Below are 21,977 nucleotides of genomic sequence, written 5' to 3'. Positions count from 1 at the left end.
AGATTCTGTCCAGCCCTGACAGCCACCCTACAAAAGCAAGCCCACTGATCTTCATCAATCTGGGTGTTTATAAATGTCAGTTCATCCATGTCATTTCACCCTTGCAAATAAGTCTGCACAACTTACTAGTCAGCTTGCTACCATATACCTGTATTAGTCATTGGTACAAGTTTACAGTATAAAAGCACCAACTCCATTCCTGTTTGCCAGTGTTTTCCTTACCTTGTTTTTCCCATGGCAGTTCCTTGATGCTGCAGGTAGCCAGGTGGCCACCTGATTTTTAAGCCTAATGTATTTAACAGGCTAGTATTTTGGTAGTGCTGGTTTAATAAGGAAGCTGTCTTTTACTCAGAAAGGTGACTGCTTTGGCTAGGACCTAATCCCAAATTAATCTTTAAAAAAAACATGTTTAAAGTGTTTTTAGTTACTATGGATATTAAGCTTATCCAACAAAGTTCTAATGAACCTAAATCAGTCCTGTCCATTGATTTCAGTGGATCAGTTCTGAGTAGAACTAACATGGAATAGCACCCTAGGAAGTAGACGCTATTTTTCATTTCAGCTGTAACACAGGAGTAGGGGATTGTTTCAGGTTCGTCTTAAATATATTTTGATATAGACAGATTAGTATTGACACTGCTTTGCCTTGGTCTGCTTTGTATTTGATGTGACCATTTCTGCATTGGTAAGTAAATCTTATACAGTATTGACTGCTATGGCCATGTTAACACAAAGCAGAAGGCTTTCCAGGAGTTGGGGGAACATAGCTTTCGGAGGGTTTTCTTAAGGGGAAAGGGGTGGGAGGAAGAGTAATAATTATAACAGCCTGCTGGATCAGGCCAGTGACCTGTCTAGTCCAGCATCCTGTTCTCAAGTGGCAATGAGTTGCAAGCAGGACCCAATTATAAGAGCACTCTCCCCTTCTGTGGTTTCTAGAAAATGGGATTCAGAAGCATTTTTGTCTAAACCTTTATCTGTCACAGTTCTGAAAATTCACTCCTTCTGTGGAGGGATCAATAAATTAGAACCCTAGAATGGGGTGATAGAGAGAATCAAGTTTGATTGGGTGGGCTTTACCAAGGGCAGAGCAGAGTTAGCCCCCACTCTATAGTGTGCCTTATTGGACCCTTTAGTTTATCATATGTAAGGGAGTAGCTGCCATTCATTCCGTAAGTGAAGCACTGATCTTTGAAAACACTTGCGCCTTTCCCACCTTCAGGATAGGAGGTTTAGCCCTCACTACAAGCTTTTTCTTCCATGTCCTGCAGTATATCCCTTTAATCCTCATCCCTGACTGTAGCCAAGTTTTAAATGCATTTGCCCATATCTTCCCTACCTATATTCTCCCACCCCACTCCTTCTGTTTTCCCCGTTGTCCCCTTATAAGATGGGCAGGGACTGTATTTTTTTATCTATGAAAGTTTGTAAGGTACCATATATGTAGGTGACACTGAATATATTATAAGTAATAAGCACCCTCTTTTTCCACATGCCCACCTGTCACAATAATGACTGGGGTTTTTTGCTGAAAATTTTATATCAATTAGCACAGGCTTTTTAAAGCAGCTCCTCTTGGACTGCAGGATCAACTAAGTCCTGTGTGGGCTGCTCCATTATATGTCCAGCATGCCTCATACAGCCTAGGCTCTAGAGGCTGAGAAAGCCTGACAGGCTTGAATTATCTCATTTAGCTCTCTTTTTTAGTGATATTTGATCTGTAAATGCAGAAAAGCCCTTTCCCTCCTCTTTTGATGTCATTTTGTACCAAGCTGTCAAAATGAATAGATTTTGAGTGCTTTGAGGTGTCACCAGTACTGTATTGTTCTCTGTTTTCAACATTTGCCAAGCTCCACATTTCTTTGGTTTTGTCATATTGCAAGGAGAGCATCTCCTGATTTTTTTTTAAAAAATCCTTCGTCCACTGGTGTTTTGGGCCAGTTTGAGTTTGGTGAGATACTTGCAGTTCCAATACTCATGTGACCTTTCTGATGTGGTGCGGAAGGCTCATGTCTTTGACTATTTTAAATCCAGAATCTGTACTTGCGTGTTTAAGGTGATAACTGGAGTGGAATATCAGAACTGGTACTTGGGAGCTTATCGGAATCCATGTGCCTAAATGCCAGTGGCTGCTGACGTTCTATAGTTTCTTATGTCTGCATAGAATTTAAACTGTTGATTATAGTGAATCCAAAATAGTTGTGCTGGTTCATATCTTCTTGCATGAGCAGCTGTAATGCCCCTGCAAAACCAGCGTTACAATGTGCAGTAAAATGTATAAATAAATGCTTGAAGTTATTCATAGCTGCTTCAGTGGTTTTCTACTGGAAGTGGGACATAAATCTTAATAAATCTGTGCCAAGAGTTCAGTCCCAGTGGAATGTTAGCTTAGCTGTTGCAGAGTGACTTTCTTAAAGTGACCCCACATGTGGAAAACACATCAGAATGGCAGGCTCAAATGATTTATTTTTTTTACCAGGATGATACTGCAAATGAGATCCTAGGTTCCTAATAGATGACAGCTCCAGGGCTTATCCCCAAGAGAAATACAATCTATAATAATTTTTGGTAACATACTGTGAATCTGTGCCAAAGGTAGCCAATGTGATAGCTTCTAGATATTGTTGGACTACAACTCTTATCATCCTGGTCCATTGGCTAGTGCTTGTTTTGAAGCTGTACACCATACCGCCACCTATTTTCTCCTTGCCTGCTACTGCCGCTTTTTTCATGGCAGCAGGCACAACCTCCTGGAAGTGCTTTGGCACAGTCCTTTAATGATTGCCATAGCACCTTCCAAGCAGGTGCTTGCTGATCGTAAAAAGGTGCGGCAGACCCCAAGGTTTGATGTGACCCTTTTACGATTGTCAAGCACCTTCCTGGAAGACACTTTGGTGATCATAAAAGGGCCACATCGGGAGGCTGTGCCTGCTGCTGCGGAAAATAGTGGCCACAGCAGGCAAGGGTGCAATTGGGAAAGGTGGGGGTGGGTGCGAGCGGGCAAACAGCAGTGGTATGGGATAGAAATAAAGCACTGCCATTGGCCATGCTTGGTCTGCAACAAGATCTATAGGGCAGGGGTCAGCAAACTTTTTTAGCAGGGGGCCGGTCCACTGTCCCTCACACCTTGTGGGGGGCCAGACTATATTTTGGAGGGAAAAAATGAACAAATTCCTATGCCCCACAAATAACCCAGAGATGCATTTTAAATAAAAGGACACATTCTACTCATATAAAAACACGCTGATTCCTGGACTGTGCGCAGGCCGGATTTAGAAGGCGATTGGGCCGGATGTGGAGACTGCAAGAGACTGCAGTCTACTCAGAGTTAAAAACTGGCAGTGATCTAGCCCCCTTTTTTTTACCTGTTGGACATGCCTGCTATAGGGCATCATATGGGCAATCCTTTTTATGCCTTTGGGATCACTTTAGAAAGTAATCTGTAGTGTTTAACATATTGTTAGAATGTAGTCTCTGATTCTTACGTTTGGGACATGCAGCAGGCACCTTATCATAAGTACAGATTTATTTGCACAATGTAGTGGTTTTCAAACTGTTCTTCAGGAACATGGGGCGATTCTTTGAGCTTATTGAAGGGGAACCTCCCTGGAGGTTGAAGGCTTTGAATGTATTGTCCTAGTGCGTCACATAATTGTGCTTGAAATGTTAGTCTCGCATACTCTAGTCAAGAAGTCTTCAGTGAGGCAATTCTGAAGAAAACTAGTTGAGAATCACAAGTGGTAAAAATCCATTACACTGTCAGTTGCGAAGAGCAAAAGCTCTTTATGCATGCGGCCTAATGTACTTACGGCCTTCTGGATCGTGTGCATTAAAAAACAAATCTTGGGTTGTCTTTTTGGTGCTGAGGTCATCTGACAGTGCTATAGTGCAAGGTGGTGGTGGTTTTCGGCTTTTGAATGCAAAATATGAACAATGCAACAGCAAATTATTACAGATTTTCATGCAAAATTCCCAAATAGATATTTCCCCCCTTTTAGTTGAACTCCTTAACTGATACTGTGGTTGTACTATGTTCTTTTTTTAAAAGAATCTGCCAACACATTTCATGCCACTCTCTGTTTAAAAACAAGTGTATAGTCAACTATTTTTCTAGCATAACACAAGTGCAGCATGTAAAACCATTTGTAATGTTTGTTTTGGAAACCTGATGACAGAAGGAACTGCCATGGACTGCCATATCTGGACTGTAGCGATTATTCTTACTTAGTGAGAGGATTTTCCAGAGCAGACTGTTCTCTCAATATCTACTTAGGCAACAGTGAAAGTGAGACCAAAGCACACAGTCATCTTGACAGTATTTTTTTTTTTTTTAATTCCCCTTGGGCTTCCCATTTCACTGAATTCAAGTATCGCTTTTATTCACGCAGCCAACTTTTAAACACTTCCAAAGCAACATAGGATTGGCGTCTCGTGGTTCTGGACTTTAACTGGCAGACGTACAGGTGAACATGGGAGATGGGGAATGTTTTTTTAAAAGCTGGGGAGTGGGAGAACGCTTAGCTTATGGAGCCAGGGCTCAGTTTTTTTGTCTTTCAAATGCTGAGGCCCCACCAAAAGTGGCCACAAAAAGGCAAGGCAGATGGTGAGTTTTGAGCACTTTGAAGGGTTTTGGAGTGAAAGACTCCAACCTCATCTGGGGTAGAAAAATAAATCCTTGCTCCCATAAGTTTCAGCGGGGCTTGAACAGGAAGACAGTATCCTTTGAAATGAATAACGGCACAGTAGAGCTTTAGCACAGTTCCTGCACCATTTCAGTGGAGAACCTGCTGTTGTCTTCCCAGTATGTTATCCTGTATATTAATTGGTGGAGTGGGGCTAGGCAGATTTTGGATTTTCAGCTTCAAGCAGCCAGACATTTTGAGCCAGCTGGGGCCCCCAGGATCACACATGTTTGTACCCACTGTTAGTCCTGAAAAAAATGGACATTTGACTATCATAGACCCATTAATTTTAGAGGGTCTTCTCTTAGTACAACTTAGATAGAAAATCTGATGCGGTAAAACATGTGGTAAAAAAGATGTGGTAAAACATTTGACCTTCTGGTCAGCTTGAAATGTTTTATGTGGCCGGTTGATATGTTGGATTTTTTGGGGGGGTGGGGTGGGTCTTGGTTGAGACAGTGGGGAGTGCACAGTGTCTTACTTTTCTCAAAGGCTAATGCTTCCATGAGGATAATGTAATTACCTGAAAGCCAGCAAGCCATGGCAGCGTTGAGCCCATTTTTCTTTTCTGCTCTCCCTTGAAGAAAACGCTGAACTGCCTAATTCATGTACAATTATTTTTTAGGTGTGTTCAGTTTTGCAGCTGTGTTCCCCGATGCAATTATACTTGCAAAAGCTGCTGCTTCATTCCATATCTTTCACACCCAACTTGATACTTGGGTTGCTTCAGAATTTTATTCTCTTCACTTTTTAATTTCTGGAGAAGCCAGGTATTGAATCATTATGTTGCTGTTGCTGCCTAGATTTGATAAACTGAACCTGACAGGTTCCCTAGCTTCTAAGTTAAAGGGGTAAGAGGGTGCCTGGGGTTGGCATATCCCAGCTAATTCTGCCAAATCATGCTAGCCACTGTGATGGCCCCTAGCTCATTCAATCAGTGTACCGTGGATTGACTGAACACAGTGTAACACTTCCTTGTCCATGGATCTCATTCTGTTTCTCCTTCACAGCAAGTCACCCAACGTCCTGCTGCCCCCTTTCAAAGATGGTGAAGCTGGACATTCACACATTGGCCCATCACCTCAAGCAGGAACGGCTCTATGTGAACTCCGAAAAGCAGCTGATTCAGAGATTGAATGCTGAGGTGCTGAAGACTGCTGAAAAGCTGTATCGCACAGCATGGATTTCCAAGCAGCAGAGGATTAACTTGGACCGGCTAATCATAACAAGGTAACTGCTGGTACATACAGAAATAAAAATGCTAATATTTGAAATTGGACAGTGCTTTGTACACTGAAACACTGCAGAAATCACACATTGCAAATGTAAGCTTTATTTTTTTAAAAAAATAATATTTTATTAAGTTTTAACAATAAGAAAATTCCAAAACAGCAAACAAAGAAGAATAAAAACACAAGAAAAATATAAAACACAACAATACAAAATTACACAATAGAAAAATACAAACATTTAACCTAACAAGGGAAAAAAAGAAGAAAAAGAAAAAGAAAAAACAAATAAGCGCACAAAAAAGAAAAACACAAATCCCTCTTTTTTTTTTAATTTCTCATCTTTGATTAACTTATTTTCCTGACTTCCTCACGCCTCCCTTTTTTGTATCCCTTTTTGAAAATTGGTTCAGCAAATTCATGTCCTATTACTTTATCCTTAATTGTTTTTCCTCCCGAATTATAATTTCAAATTTTTATCTATTATCAATCCAGTCTTACATTATATCTTGTTGCTAGAACCCCTTCATTTCATTTCAATGTCATCAACATTCATACATTTTACAATGTTTCTGTAAATAAATTTTAAATTTCCTCCAATCTTCTTCCACCGACTCTTCTCCCTGATCTCGGATTCTGCCAGTCATTTCTGCCATTTCCATATAGTCAATTACTTGCATCTGCAAATGTAAGCTTTAAAGCTGCACAGCACCTTTGAGCAAGCATAAAGAAAACATAGCTTTGAGCTGAGTCAAAGGGATGCAATTGGGTGTGTATTTTATAGCCCTCTTGCAACCACTGAGAAGACTTATCTGTGTCTTGAGTTGGTGGCTGTCTCTTCATAGATGGGACTTAGAGAAAATCTCCTAAATATTAAGATCTCAAAGTGTGTGTGTGTGTGTGTGTGTGTGTGTGTGTGTGTGATATATTCAGCAAAATTAGGATGTTTCTCTTTCCATTGATTTTTTGTGATTTGAGAAATTAAAATTTTGGGTGATCTAAATGGTTTCTATATATATTTATATTTTCCTAGCGCGGAAGCTTCACCTGCTGAATGCTGCCAGCATGCCAAGGTCTTGGAGGATACACTGTTCGTGGATGGGTACAAGCAGTTGGGCTTTCAAGAGACAGCCTATGGAGAATTCCTTAACAGGCTGCGCGAAAACCCTCGCCTTATTGCATCGTGCCTGGTTGCTGGAGAGAAGCTCAACCAGGAGAACACGCAGAGTGTCATTCACACCGTCTTCACCTCCATCTATGGCAACTGCATTATGCCAGAAGACGAAAGCTACCTCCTCCAAGTCTTGCGCTACTTGATTGAATTTGAACTCAAGGAAAGTGATAATCCCAGACGGCTCCTAAGGAGAGGCACCTGTGCATTCAGCATTCTGTTCAAACTCTTTTCTGAGGGGCTCTTTTCAGCCAAGCTCTTCCTCACTGCCACTTTGCACGAGCCCATTATGCAGCTGTTGGTTGAAGATGAAGACCACCTGGAAACTGACCCCAGCAAATTGATTGACCGCTTCTCGCCCACCCAGCAGGAGAAGCTCTTTGGGGAAAAGGGCACTGAAAAGTTCAGGCAGAAAGTTCAGGAGATGGTAGAATCCAACGAGGCCAAGCTGGTGGCCCTGGTGAATAAGTTCATTGGCTACCTCAAGCAGAACACCTACTGCTTCCCACACAGCTTACGGTGGATTGTATCCCAGATGTACAAAACGCTCTCGTGTGTGGACAGGCTTGATGTCGGAGAAGTGAGAGCCATGTGCACGGACCTTCTCTTGACTTGCTTCATTTGTCCTGCCGTGGTCAACCCAGAGCAGTATGGGATTATTTCTGATGCCCCAATCAATGAAGTGGCAAGGTTCAACCTAATGCAGGTATAAGCAGGTCTTCAAAAATATATATTCTCTCTCTCTCATAGTGTTGCTGTATTAGTCTGTAGTACCAAGAAGAAAATAGAGAAAGGTGTTGTGTCTAAGAAACAAAGTGTACAAAGTTTTTTTTCCGGGGGGGGGGGGCAGGTTAGGCATTCTTGATCCCCTCTAGCTCAGAAAGCAGACTTGTGGACTTGTCAAGAGGAATAGTGCAGTAAAAATGCCAGGGTAATCCAGAAACTTTGCCCCCCCCCCCAAAACCCTGTACCAACCTGGTGCTTTTGCAGGTGTTTTGGACTATACCTTCCCTCAGCACAGTTGTGCTGATATAAATTGTAATTTAGAACACCTGTAGGGCACAGGGTGGGGAAGGCTGCCCTGCATACCTTTTTAATCCATCTTTTTCCATTCTTGGTGCTGCGTCCCCCTTTTCTGCCTGCTAGTGGTAAGACCAGTTGTTTGCAGGCAACCTCTTCAGCCTTCCTGTTAGCTGGTGGTTCATAGTTTTCTCTGGCCAAAAGTTATTTTGTGAGCTGTTAGCTGGTCTGGACTTTGTCTAGAGGAAAAGCTATGTCAGATGACTAGGAGCCAGAGAAGCAAATGCTACACAAACTTGAGGAAATAACTTTATTTTGCAGTGTAATTCCTTATTTAACAATCACATTCACATACAACATAAATACAACAGTATAATACAGAAATAAAACATAAGGCCAAAATCTTGCAATATTTCCAATAAAGTAAAAAGTTTCTTGTACAGTACTTTACTGTACAAGCAGATGGGTTTCTAGCTTTTCATGCGAATGGCAAGGCTGGAGGGGAACTCCCACTGCTTAAAGCCACACCAGAAGTGTGAAGAATGGCTGTCCTCATTTGTTGCAAGAATTAATGCTTACAAACCCTTACCCTAGGCCAGGGGTCAGCAAACTTTTCCAGCAGGGGCCAGTTCACTGTCCCTCAGACCTTGTAGGGGGCCGGACTATATTTTAGGGGGCACATTCTACACATTCTACTCATGTAAAAACATGCTGATTCCCAGACCGTCCGCAGGCCAGATATAGAAGGTGAGTGGGCTGGATCCGGCCCTGAGTCTTAGTTTGCCCACCCATGCCCTAGGCTGTTTTCAGATTCCTACAGTTAGGTTGTTATTCATCAACCCTATATAGACTAGGACAAAAGTAAAATAAAATTTCTAGCTGCCATTATAATTTTTTGGGAGGGACCCAGGCGCTTGGAGTGGCCTTTCCAGCCCTGCTTATATTGCAGATAGCTCAACTGTCATAGTGTGCGTCTTTCTTCTTTGCTTAAAAGAACTGGGACAGCATCCAAGTTGCTTAATTTTATTTCCAGTTGTGCTACCAGAGTATTTTTCATTTGTTCAGATAAGGTGATGTTGACTGTTATTTCTCCCAGCGCTACCTACCCCTGAGCAATTCAGCTCAAATAACCACTTTATTGTAAAAAGGTTGAATTTTTAAGAGGGATGTGGTTTTACAGTATCCATTACAAGGAAAGTGTGTATATACGGTAGAAGTGATAGGTCTGTGTTTAAAAGACAATATAACACTAGATCTTTACAAGGAGGATACTTTTAAATACACGACTGAGCACTGAAAAGCATTTGCTGTTTTGATGTTATTGTAAGCTAGGAGAGAACAACTTCATCGTACCCTTTGGGCAAAATCAAGAGATCCACCAATAGCCCTGCTACTTGGACTACCCTTTGCTACCAACAAAATTTACATTTTCTGGGTTGTTTCTTGCCTTCCAAGGACTGTTAGTGTGCCAGTCTAATTTGTGCCATGCTGACCAGCTTTAAATTGCTGGTGTTCATACAGCACCATCAATGTAGACCACACTTTGTGGAGAGTTCCTTGGACAGCATAGATCTGTGCTCCCAAGGAACAAGGTGGAAATGAGAGACAGAGTGGAGCTGTGAAGGGGAAAGTTACAAGTGCCTAAAGCTTTGTTACAGTTCTGAATGATAAGAGGGAGAGGTGGTGTATGTTATACGTTTAGAGTTGTAGTTCTAGGCATGTGAAGACTGGGCACAATTGAAAGACACACACAATTGAAAGATACTTTTGCATTACCCATCCTGCTTTTGTGGGGGAGGGAATTAGCATGGGTGTTGCAATGTAGAATGCATGAAGGCGTAAGATCAGATTTTGGTGGTCAGGTGTTGTCTAGTATTCAGAGAAGAGCAGGAATGGAAGGAGGAGGGACTTGTGTACAGAGCGATGCCAACCTGCTGTAGCTGGCCCACTAGTTTCTAAGCATTCATTAGATAAGCAGTCTGATCCCTGCAGCTGTCAGAGGCCTGTCCTTTATTTTTGGAATAGCTGGATGCCCATTGGTATAACTGTGTGTGTGTGTGTGTGTGTGTGTGTGTGTGTGTTTTCTTCTCCCCCCACCAAGAATTTCTTGCTTCTTTACTCATGTAAAGGGCTGCAGCTGAAAAATGAATTGTGGTACAATCTTTACAGCTGCTTCAATTACAGCCTTCTGCTTTGTACTGTAGAATTCAATGCCTCCTGTAGGCACACAAATGGACACTTTTTGATATTGACCTGTTATCTTCCTGCTCCTGCAAGGTCCTTGTCATACTAGGTTTCCTGTCTGTGAATGCCCTCTGCAGGAGAAGCTGACACCCTGCAGTTCAGCAAGACGCAAAAGACAAACTGGGATTTTGTGTGTTTATATAAACATGTTTGGGACGCGGGTGGCGCTGTGGGTAAAAGCCTCAGCGCCTAGGGCTTGCCGATCAAAAGGTCGGCGGTTCGAATCCCCGCGGCGGGGTGCGCTCCCGTTGCTCAGTCCCAGCGCCTGCCAACCTAGCAGTTCGAAAGCACCCCTGGGTGCAAGTAGATAAATAGGGACCGCTTACTAGCGGGAAGGTAAACGGCGTTTCCGTGTGCTGCGCTGGCTCGCCAGATGCAGCTTTGTCACGCTGGCCACGTGACCCGGAAGTGTCTGCGGACAGCGCTAGCCCCCAGCCTCTTGAGTGAGATGGGCGCACAACCCTAGAGTCTGTCAAGACTGGCCCGTACGGGCAGGGGTACCTTTACCTTTTTATAAACATGTTTATGGGTTCAGTGCAGGTTGGTGGATAGATGCTTGGTTGGTTTTGATGGACTTTTGGTTCATCCCAACTCTAGATGATAAAAGCTGAGATTTTCATGGATGTCATATTTATTGCCAGATGATTATTCCGTGTTTATGTGAAAACCATCTTTTGGCACCTGTTAAGTATGGATGGAAATAGAATGAGCAAGTTTAATTTAGGCTGGGAACTGTGGCTTAGCAGATAAATTAGTTTGCAAACATTCCAGCTTCCCACAACTGTTCTTGCCACTGAGGACTCAGCTATACAGCTGCAAATAAAATGTTTTAAGTGGAATATACAGTGTGACACTAGATGGTGATGGTGAGCTTTATGGGAAATTCAATGTATTTTTAAAAACACTTTTTAAAAAAGCATTTTCAGAACAGTTTTTATATGTGTGAAGGTTCCACCTGAGATGAAGCAAAGCTGATAAAAGGTAGCCAAAGTTTTTGTAAGGGAAATTGAAGTTCTGTATAGGCATTTTGCTGTGGAACTTTTCCATGTAATTGTTTTTAATTTTTGGAAAGAAAATACGGTTGTAATGTCTCAGACTTTGTGCAAGCTGAGTATGAATAGTTATTTTTCATCCAGTTTCAACTTGGAGGGTGGAGGCGGCTTTCTTTCTTTGTGGTACTTTGCAGTCCTGTCTTTAACTTGTTTCTCATTGTTAGGTTGGGAGACTTTTGCAGCAGCTGGCCATGACCAGTTCTGAAGAAGGAGACCCCCGTACAAAGAGTTACCTGGGTAAATTCGACAAAGTAAGAGCCAAAGCTATTGAACTTGTATATCTGTGCATGCCAATGTTTTTCTCATTCTGTATAATTTTGGAAAAGGCACCTGCAAATAGACTTTTGTTATGACTGTGAAGAGGTTCAAGTGAGCAAATTGCAACCTTAAGAGGAAGTAGCAAATGGCACTTCCCCTTAATAGAATCTGTAGTGTGCAAAAGCCACTATTAAATGTAAATGAGTTTCAAGGAACCTGTATGAAGAAGTGTGCTTTGGCATATATTGGTGGCTTTTTTTTCTTAACTATTAAAAACGTAGACCTGCTTCTATTCTTGCTGCATGTTTAAAATAATAATACTGTATAACAATTTCAATTCTTACCTGCCTTTCACCATAAGTGAAGAACCAGTGTAGTGTAGGAATCAAGAGTGTTGGACTAGGACCTGGGAGACCTGGGTTAAAATTCCCACAGAGCCATGTAGCTGACTGGGTGTGATCTTGGGCCAGTCACTACATCTCAGCCCAACCTACATTTCTGGGTTGCTTTGGGGATTAAATGTGGAGATGTAGAACTATGTATGCCACCTTAAGTTCCTTGGAGGAAAAGGTGGGATATAATGAAATAAATAAAACAATAAAATAAAGATCCCAGCGTGGGTTACAGTAATTTAAAATACAATAGTAAAATCTGTCTGTGTATCTCTATATATCGTCTACCCACTTTGTAGGGGTGTACAGGTCTCTTGTTGAAGTGCTTGTATTGAAACAGCTCACTTGTCCGTCCACCCCCTCCTCCAATTTTTTCCTTGCAGGGTTGTGTGGCTGCCTTCTTGGACGTTGTCATTGGCGGACGGGCAGTAGAGACTCCACCCATGTCCTCGGTGAACCTTTTGGAAGGGCTGAGTAGAACTGTGGTTTACATGACCCATAGCCAGCTCACTGGCCTGGTAAATATCCAACTCCTTTTGGGCTGCAGGAGGAGACAAGTCAGTGCTGGGGGTCTGCTTTGCTGCCTTCTTTTAACATCGAACACTTTTTTTAGGTCAGCTTTATGCGGAACGTCATGTCGGGCGACCAGCTGAAGGAGGACCGCATGGCTCTGGAAAACCTGCTGTTAAACTTGCCCCAGAACAAGCCAGGGAAAAGCAGCAGCCTGGAGATGACCCCATACAACACCCCACAGCTTTCCCCTGCCACCACACCAGCAAACAAGAAAAACCGGCTGCCTATAGGTGAGGAAGGTCAAGGGTCAGGCTTTTGCATGATAGCTTTTCCCAGCTCTGCTTTCGGACGCTTTCCTCTGCCTTTTTTGCTTTAGGACAGTGGAGTCCCCTTGACTAGTGTCAGTCACTTGGGTTTTAAGATACAGTGGTACCTCAGGTTACGAACTTAATTTGTTCCAGAGGTCTGTTCTTAACCTGAAACTGTTCTTATCTTGAGGCGCACTTTCGCTAATGGGGCCTCCCGCTGCTGCTGCGCCGTGATTTCTGTTCTCATCCTGGGGCAAGTTCTCAACCCAAGGTACTACTTTCGGGTTAGTGGAGTTTGTAACCCAAAGTGTTTGTAACCTGAGGTACCACTGTATACACCGACCTTTTCCAACCCAGAGCCCTCCTGATGTGTTGAACTATAACACCCTTCTTCCCTGACCAATAGGATTTATTTCATAGTTTTTTTAAAATTCATTTATCCAATCCTTTCTTAGTATACCCAATCCAAATAGCTTTATTGTACTTGCCATTGGCCATGACAAATCTGAATCAGAAATAAATACAAGCAAAAGGGATGCTGTGCCACAAATAAATCTCTATTTAATTGATCTCTATTTAGATCTCTTCATCTCTCTTACAGTTCACTGCTATATTGTCCAGGGTCTTCTTTCTGATCTTTTTGGCCGCCAAAGCAAAAAGGGCAAAATCCATTTATGAATTCCTTCACACAAAATATCTCAGTGATGTCAGCAATGAAAATAATTTTAAGAAAAAAATCTGTATATAACACAAGACCCACATGTTGACAAAATTAAAATTATTGTTATTCATTATATTGATTATCAACTTTCTTCAAAAAACTGAGTTCAAAGCAACCTACAAAAGCAAATGTTAGAAGTAGATATAAAACATGAATAAAAGGCAACCTATAATTCAATAATATGTATTCAGGAGCAAATCCAGCATAGCCCCACTAAAAATATATATGCAGAGAATTAAACTCCAAAGACCTGGGTGAATAACAATGTTTTAACTGGGCACCAAAGAACTATTTCATATGTAAAATACCCATTTTCAAATCTAATAGGGATACAGACTGGGGTAAAGATCCACCTAAAATACTTGTTGAAAAAGGGAGGCCTTCAATTAATGCCAACAAGACAAACAGGGTGATACCTTTCTTTAGTGTAAGAGAATTGCACTGTCGGGGGCTGATGGGAATTGTAGCCTAAAACATCTGGAGGAAAGCAGGTTGTGGAAGGCTTGTATATGTACCTGTTTCGTTCCAAAGCCTAAGCAGCAAATGCACATTATCCCACTCTCTATTCCTGTTGATTTGCTTACTTAAAAAATGCCTTTCTTCAGCTCATTGATGGCACAGCCTGTCATAGTAAGTGACCCATTTTTAAATAGGAAATGAAGCATTTTTTGTGGTGGGCTGCTATTGTTCCTGCTATACGTTCAGGGCTGTGTACATTGTGCAGTTGACAGGAGGGTAGCGGTAAAGTTCAGAAATGCTTACATGCACAACTTTTACATGATTTATTCCATTGCTGTAAGTTGAGTTACTTTTGTACAAAAAACAACTTATAACTTTAAATAATAATAGTCAAGGAGAAGAGCAAATAACTAAAAGGGGAACTGGATTCCACTTGTTATGTCTGCTAGACATTTAGCATCTCTTTTGGCTTCTGAGATCTCTTCAGACATGTTTGCAAGTATGTCTTCACAATCAGGAAGTATAGTAACTTTCCCTAAAAATATCTCTGTATATCCTCAATACGACGATTTCTGCTCCCAGTATTGCATTCTTTGGATTTTCTGCATCCATGCCAAATTGCAGTTGACACACAGCCTTACACAAAGCTGCACTTGAATTGTTGTAAAGCCAGAACCTCAGTCTCAAATAATTATTGACTCCTCCACCTCACTCCAAATGAGGCATTTGTATTATGTGCTTATTTTACAACTGAACCATGTTTTATCTCCTCCCAACGGTTTGACCTGTGTTTCTTTTTTAATGCTGTCCACTCAGGACAACAGTTGGCAGCCATCACTGCCTGGGATACGTCTGCCACCAACCTGACAGCTCACATAAACCTTGTAACCCCATTTGGTGGGTAACTGAATCCTTCCTCTTTCTCAGTGTTTCTGCAAAGCCATGCTGTTGCCTTGCACGTCTGTGTCCACACCAGCTGCTTTTTTTAAAAGAAAGGCATCTTCCTTTTGTTCTGTTCAGAAGCTTGCTTTCTATTTTTAAAGCTTTTTATATCTAGAAAAGGTATTGGAAAGTTTGGGTCAGACTTTGTGCATGAATGAAACTCTGACTTAGGATCCTGACTTTTAAGATTTGTGCAAGGGGGCGGTGGAAAGGAGTCCGCTGGTTCTGAATATTGGGTCAGAATCCTGCATGGACCTTTTGTGGTGGTAATTATATTATATGCTTTGATAGTCTACATGTGAAGAGATGTAAAAATAATGTGTCAAAAATGTTTGTGCAGTGTTCAAATAGTTTGCTAGAGAATAGGCACCCTGTTCTTCTCGCTGAATTAGGCATCCACCTCTGATAATGGAGACATGCTTTCCCTCTGAGAACATGGCTTAATTCCTAGGCATTTAGGTCCCCCAGTGGCAGCTGATCAAGTGAAGCTGCCTCAAACATCACAATTGTGTGTATATTGAAGAAATCCACCACACCTTAAACCTTTGTCCACAACCCAAAGAAGAGTTCAAACACTCCCTGGGCTGTTGAATTCTTGTGGTCTATCATCCTCATAATTTTCCAAGACCAACATACCTGGTGACAACCTTCTTTCATGTAAACTACATTTATGCCTAGCTGGTTTTGAATCATCATGTGCATTTTTTCCTTTTAAGTCTTTCTAAATAACAGCAACCTATTCTAGATGCCTTTCTATTATTATTATTATTATTATTATTATTATTATTTTATTTTATTTTATTTTATTATTAAAAAATGTATCATCCTCAGCTTTCAAAAACATCCTCAAGGCAGAGTGCTTTGACAAAAATGGCTTAACTTCTCAGTTGTGATGACCAGCTACCCTTTGGGATAGTTTATGCAACTGGCAAATTCAAGTGTTAATGTTGCAGATGGAATGGGTGGTGTTTTTTCTTCATATTTACCGGTACATGTCACCCTGTAAAAAAAAACCCAAACGCCCTGTACCTTGAAAATTGGCATGTGAGGTGGAAGAGTTGAGTCTAACCTTGCAGATGTATTATCTTTCTACAGATAGACTTAAAAAAAACCTGGGGAATGTTCAAACGTATAGCTCTCTTGCTGCGTGAAATGGTTCCGTTCAAGCAAAAAGAATACCACTTACTTTTGCTGGTCTGTGTAAACTTGCCATCTTGCAAGAATTAGAGAGTCACCCTTGTCTGGAACGGAACTCCAGCGGGGATGTAGACTTGAAATTCCATCATGTATTTTGTTCTGTGTTGTGTATGTAGAAGTCTGTCTTAATGTAGTAAAAGTTTTGAAAGTTTCTGTGTTTCTGTTTGAAGCATTTTATGCTTTATTCCAATGTTATGCATTTTATTTTTTGAAAAGAGCTTGATTTCTTTTTTTTGGATGGGGGCAGAGGAAACGTAAGATTTTTCTGCACCCCACCCCCCCGGTTTATGCTTGGCTGTTTGGGACTCTTTCTGGTGCTATGTCTGCATTTAGATATTACCCAAGATACGGGGCCCTCATTCTTGGTAATACTGTGGTTTTTGGCATGGAGTTCTTCGAGCAGCTGTCTAAATAGCAGGATCTGAATGCTGCCAGTGTGACTTTTTCCCCTTGCTGTGAGAGGAAGGCCCTTTCCTTTCTCATACATTTGCTTCAAGTTGTGAAGAGACACTGGCTATTTCATTACTTGTATCTAGGAACTAATTATCTCTCATTGGGGTAACTCCATTAAATATATTTAACCCTCCCATTTTTCTCCCTACCAGACTATTTTCTCCCTACCAGCAGTCCAAACACTGGGGAGATATTTCTTCTTTAACCACTGCAAGGCAGCTATTTTTCCACCAACCTGGTGCCCTCTGGACATTTTACTAGAGATTGTGTTGCATTAGGGCAGAGGAGATGTAACGACAGACACTTGTCTTTCGTGAGAATAAAGCATGAACAAAAACCAGGGAAGTAGGAGTAACTGAATTCCTACTTATGCCTCCCTAAGGGAGTAGTAAACAATGCAAGAAGAGCTTTGTTCCCCCTTTGGATGGTTGGACAAGATGCCCCTGTGCCTTGAGTAATTACACAGAAGCAGGGATTTTGGCAGGGATTTTTCCTCTTGCTCCCCTGCAGCACTCAGATGTGGCAAAACCCACCTGCCAGTAAAGCATCTTCTGCACAATTAATGTATAAAGCTTCTGTCCACAGGACTGTTGGAAGATCTATGAGACATATAAACTACTGTGGTTAATGCCTGGTAGCCAGAGGGCAGGTGTACATGTAAGGTTTTCCTTGACCCTTCCTGAAGGCTCATAGTGTGCTGGCTTGATGCTTGCAAGGCAACCTTCCCTTGCACATACTTTTCTTAACAGCTGGAGGGTGGCATCATATAGCACCACTTCGTGCCCCTCTTTCAAAGCCATTTTTGCCTTTTGCTCAGCATGCTTTGTTAAGCATCACCCTATTGTATGGATCTTGCATTTTTGCCAGTCAAAAATCCTTTATAAAACAATCCCCCTAAAATGTTCCAGCTACTCGAAGCCGGAGCCGATCAAATATGCAAGTGGACCAGCATGCAGATCATGATGGATTCTCCCAGGAGACGATACAAGAAGTTCAACCAGAAGAAGTATTGGTTATTTCTCTCGGGACTGGGCCCCAAATAACTCCAGGAATGATGTCAGAAAACGAGGTATTGACCCAGCGAGGCTTTGAGATCTGTGTAGGTGGAAGTAGGTGCTGTGGAACTATGAAAACATTAACTGTTGTTTTCCAACAGCAAACAAGTATCTGTCTCTCCTTGATCCAGCTTTCAGCAAACATGAAGTAGTACTTCCTTCACATATGGGTTTGGCTAACTGCAATTAGTATATATTGTCTGGACCCACAAACCATGGTCAGCATTAACAATGTTTAGTTTAAGCAAGCCAGTTTCAGAAATTGCACTTTGAAGTTGACTTTTTTTTTTAAAAAAAGTTCATAATAACTTGTTATTTGAACCCAAAATAAGTTTTGGGTTAAACACAACAAGCTGTGGATAACCAGAAGCAAAAGCTTATGAGCTCCTTCCCTCAGCCATATGAGAGGGCTCATTCATGTCACAGTAAACCAAGATTTCATGTAACATCTGAACAGTTGTTGGATGTGGGCTTTCTGGGTGAGGTGCCTATCACTTCTATATTCAGGACAATAAATGTTAAGACAGACGCATGGCAACTTGATAATTCACCTCCTCATCTCCCCGCCCCCGATGTGAAGGTGAAGAAGATGTAATGGATCCTGTGATGTAAATGTTAAATTTATTATGGGCTTCACAAGCACTTGGCAAAAACAATGATTGCTCTGTATTTGCCATATTTAGTCAATATATATCCATTATTTCTTAAATATAGATAGTTTAATTTAGTATGTGATTTCTGCTATTTTCTAATGACTCCAAACAAATTGGAGAAGCAGTTCTGATACCAAATCGCTACACTCCAAAAGTTTGATGGCACTAGAAGCCAGAGATCCTCTAAGTTAAAAATTCTGGCTTAAAGGTATTTGACAAACAACAATTCTTTCTTGACTGTCAATCCATGACCAAAATGCTGATCACTCCCACCCCCTTTTCCTAGGTTTTAAACATGCAGCTTGCTGACGGAGGGCAAGGAGATGTCCCTGTTGATGAAACCAAACTCCACGGTAAACCTGATAAAACCTTGCGCTTTTCCCTCTGCAGTGATAATCTGGAAGGAATATCTGAAGGTGATGGCCTCTTGTCTGTCAGGCAATATTTAATAGGAGCTTCTGTTCATTGTAGCTGGTGTGTGCTTTGTATCTCAGCCACTGTTGTAAATGCTGTGATAGCTGCTCATTCCATTGGCCAATAATGTTTTGGTGGTTTTTTTTTTATATAACTTTTTGGTGCAGTTTTCTTTTTGATCACCTTGTCTAATGATTTCTGTTTGGTTCCTGGTTGCATTTAGCTGGGTGTATATTTCTTCTTACTGGGTGCGGGGAGATCAGGCTAAATAGCATCATCTCCTTCCAACAGGCCCTTCAAATCGATCCAATTCTGTGTCATCGTTGGACTTGGAGGGGGAATCTGTGTCCGAACTTGGTGCAGGCGGCCCATCAGGGAGCAATGGGGTGGAAGCCCTGCAACTGCTGGAGCATGAGCAAGGTTAGTGCTGACAATGAACACAGCCCAAGGGGTAGCTTGCAGATGCTGAACTCACTGCCTTTTTTGGTTTATGCCTATTTAGTTAGTTTAGAAGATTTTTTAATCCCACTCTTCTCTCTCTCTCTCTCTCTCTCTCTCTCTCTCTCTCTCACACACACACACACACACACACACACACACACACACACACAAAAGTCTTACAAACGCCAATGGCAAAAAAGTGACTTGCTAATACCAGTGAACATTCCCTGCTCTCAAATTTATTAAAGTCAAACCTTGGTTTTCAAACGTCTCGGCTGCCAGACGCCGAAAACCCGGAAGTGAATGCTTCCATTTTTTAACGCACCTCGGAAGTCGAACGGCTTCCGAGGCACATTTCTCAATTTTCCCCCTTGAACTTGCTGACAGCCCTTTGATCCTCCGTTTTTGAACATTTTGGAAGTCGAGCGGAACGGATTACATTCAAAAACCGAGGTTCCACTGTGTCTAAAAAGACACAGTGCAAAATAAAAGCGGGTGGGTATGCATTAGGAAAATAAGCAAACTTGGAACCTATTCCCGCTTTTACTCTATAAGAAGCCTAGGGCAGTGTACATTGTCCTCCTCCCCACCCCCCAAGTTGCAGGTCATGATTAAAGAAGAAAACTTAAAGCACAGTTTCAGTATTTGGACAACCTGCACTGACCTGAAAAGCCCAGGAAGTAAAGCAGGTGCAAGCTTGTCTTCAGGAGACTGCATGGTTACAGTAAACCATATTCTGACATGCAGACCAGTCACGTGTGTGTGCTTACTTCATGTTTGTAAACAGAGTGTGCTACTTGTGCCGTTCCTAATACCTTGGGAGCTAATAGTTTTGATGCATGCCATGGATGGAAGCCTAGAGTTGGCTGCTTCAACTGTGGTCTACTCAAGTGTGGTGAAAGATGGTTTAGATGCTAAAATGGGTTGTCTCCAACCAAGTTCTATTTGAGCCTAGACCCATTGAAATTGATGTTCCTAAGTGAGCTGTGTACATTAATTTCAGTGTGTCTAACTTTGAGTAACAGCAGCACTGGGTACAACCCACTTTCTCTGGATTTCTTCTTTATCTATGCATTGTCCTTCTCTTTCCAGAGGTATCAAATACACAGAAGGACATTGATCTTGTATCTGTAACAGTTGAGTGGAAGGGGGAATTCTGGTAGATGATTTCCCCCCTCATCCCTGTTTGATAAGCTATGCCTGCCAAAATTCCTGCTTCTGTTAAAGGTTCAATAAGCCTTCTGTCTTCTTTTTATGTGGTCATCCTGCCTCATGTTTACCTCAGTTCCCCACCTTTAAAAACACAAGCTATGAAATAATTGTGTAGGGATGCAGAGTGTTTTAACCAAACTCTGATCTTTTTACAATAGCAACCACTCAGGATAACCTTGATGATAAGCTCCGTAAATTTGAGATCCGTGACATGATGGGGTTAACAGATGACAGGGATATCTCTGAGACTGTGAGCGAGACCTGGAGCACTGATGTTCTGGGGAGCGACTTCGATCCAAATATTGATGAGGACCGCTTGCAGGAAATTGCAGGTAACTGGTCTGCTGTTTGATGCAAGAAAAACACTGGTCCTTCTGCAAAGCAGTGAGGTGCCTGCACTCTGTATTTGGATGTGTGTTTTGAAGCAGGTACCCAAAAAGAGCGCACTGCACAATTGTTGCCATGCTTTAAGGTTGAAACTATACATTTACTTAAGTCAGGAAATATCTTGCAACTGTTTAAAGTTAGGAAACACCTTTTAACAAATCATGATCAGCAGGTTGAGAACAAATCTTGGCTACAGATCATGTCTTCTGGGGAGCAATGCAAAACTATGAGCTTGTCCAGATATAACATCAGTTTACGGGTTGCACTTTCTTTCCTCCCAGCGCTAGCAGGGAGGAGCAGAGGAGGTCATTTAAAGCATATTCATGCAATTTGCAGACTGGGTTAAAGGATTCTCTGCATGGAGTGCTTTACCACAGTTCCCCAGAAGGTTGTTTTGCCTCGCAGTGCTAAATGTAGGATGCATGGTCTTGACAGCACTTGATATAGTAACATGGTTACAGCTACTCAGGTTTAGACAGGATTTGCTTGGATGGAAGAACCAATAGAGGGCTGCATAGACATTTCCCTTAGCATTCTATAGGAAGAGCAGGGTGTAAGTGTAATAAGCAGGAGCTCATTGTATGGTTGCTTCCATTGCCAGTGTCCCACTTCCACCCCACAGATGTGGGAAGGAACCATGCAATTTGAGTAATACATGAAATCGGGGTAACTCATGTGGACATCCAGTAAAGGTGAATGTTGAAGAATCAGGACGGATAAAAGAAAGTATTTCCTCATGCACTGCAGAGTTAAACTTTGGAACTAATTCTCACAGAAGCAGTGAAGGCCACCAACTTGGATGACATTAAAGAGGATTAGACAAATCCATGGAGGAGAGGGCTGCTAGCCATGATGGCTTTATTCTGCCTCCACAGTTGGAGACAGTAATCCTTCTGAATTCCAGTTAGCTGGAAACATCAAGAGGGGAGAGCGCTCTTGTTCTTGGATCCTCCTTGCAAATTTCCGACAGGCTTGCCACTGAGACAGGAATGCTGTGCTAGATGGGCCATTTGCCTGATCGAGCAGGGCACTTCTTACATTCTTAAAAGATTGCAAGCTTCTCATGGGTGGTGGCCCATGTTGTTTAGTGAGAATAAAGGTAAAGGGACCCCTGACCATTAGGTCCAGTTGTGACTGACTCTGGGGTTGCGGTGCTCATCTTGCTTTATTGGCTGAG

General features: G+C 41.9%; 1 protein-coding gene across 12 annotated transcripts in view; it reads left to right on the top strand.

Annotated features, from left to right (window-relative positions):
• Nucleotides 1-21,977, top strand: part of GAPVD1 (GTPase activating protein and VPS9 domains 1) — a 52,829-nt gene that overhangs the window by 7,057 nt on the left and 23,795 nt on the right. For 6 of the 12 annotated variants that reach the window (XM_028714535.2, XM_028714534.2, XM_028714533.2 and 3 more), the window contains 10 exons: nt 5,690-5,909; nt 6,942-7,785; nt 11,560-11,646; nt 12,429-12,563; nt 12,659-12,848; nt 14,863-14,943; nt 17,547-17,707; nt 18,633-18,762; nt 19,052-19,180; nt 20,572-20,745. In XM_028714535.2, coding sequence (XP_028570368.1) covers nt 5,725-5,909; nt 6,942-7,785; nt 11,560-11,646; nt 12,429-12,563; nt 12,659-12,848; nt 14,863-14,943; nt 17,547-17,707; nt 18,633-18,762; nt 19,052-19,180; nt 20,572-20,745 — 2,116 coding nt within the window. In that variant the 5' untranslated portion in view covers nt 5,690-5,724. Of the gene's footprint in view, nt 1-4,411; nt 4,461-5,689; nt 5,910-6,941; nt 7,786-11,559; nt 11,647-12,428; nt 12,564-12,658; nt 12,849-14,862; nt 14,944-17,546; nt 17,708-18,632; nt 18,763-19,051; nt 19,181-20,571; nt 20,746-21,977 lie in introns of those variants that run through there. The other 6 variants (XM_028714542.2, XM_028714539.2, XM_028714537.2 and 3 more) reach the window with 4 other exon arrangements.

This window comes from Podarcis muralis, chromosome Z (genome assembly GCF_964188315.1).
Source record: "Podarcis muralis chromosome Z, rPodMur119.hap1.1, whole genome shotgun sequence".
NCBI lineage: Eukaryota > Metazoa > Chordata > Lepidosauria > Squamata > Lacertidae > Podarcis > Podarcis muralis.
This window is presented reverse-complemented; position numbering and strand designations above follow the sequence as displayed.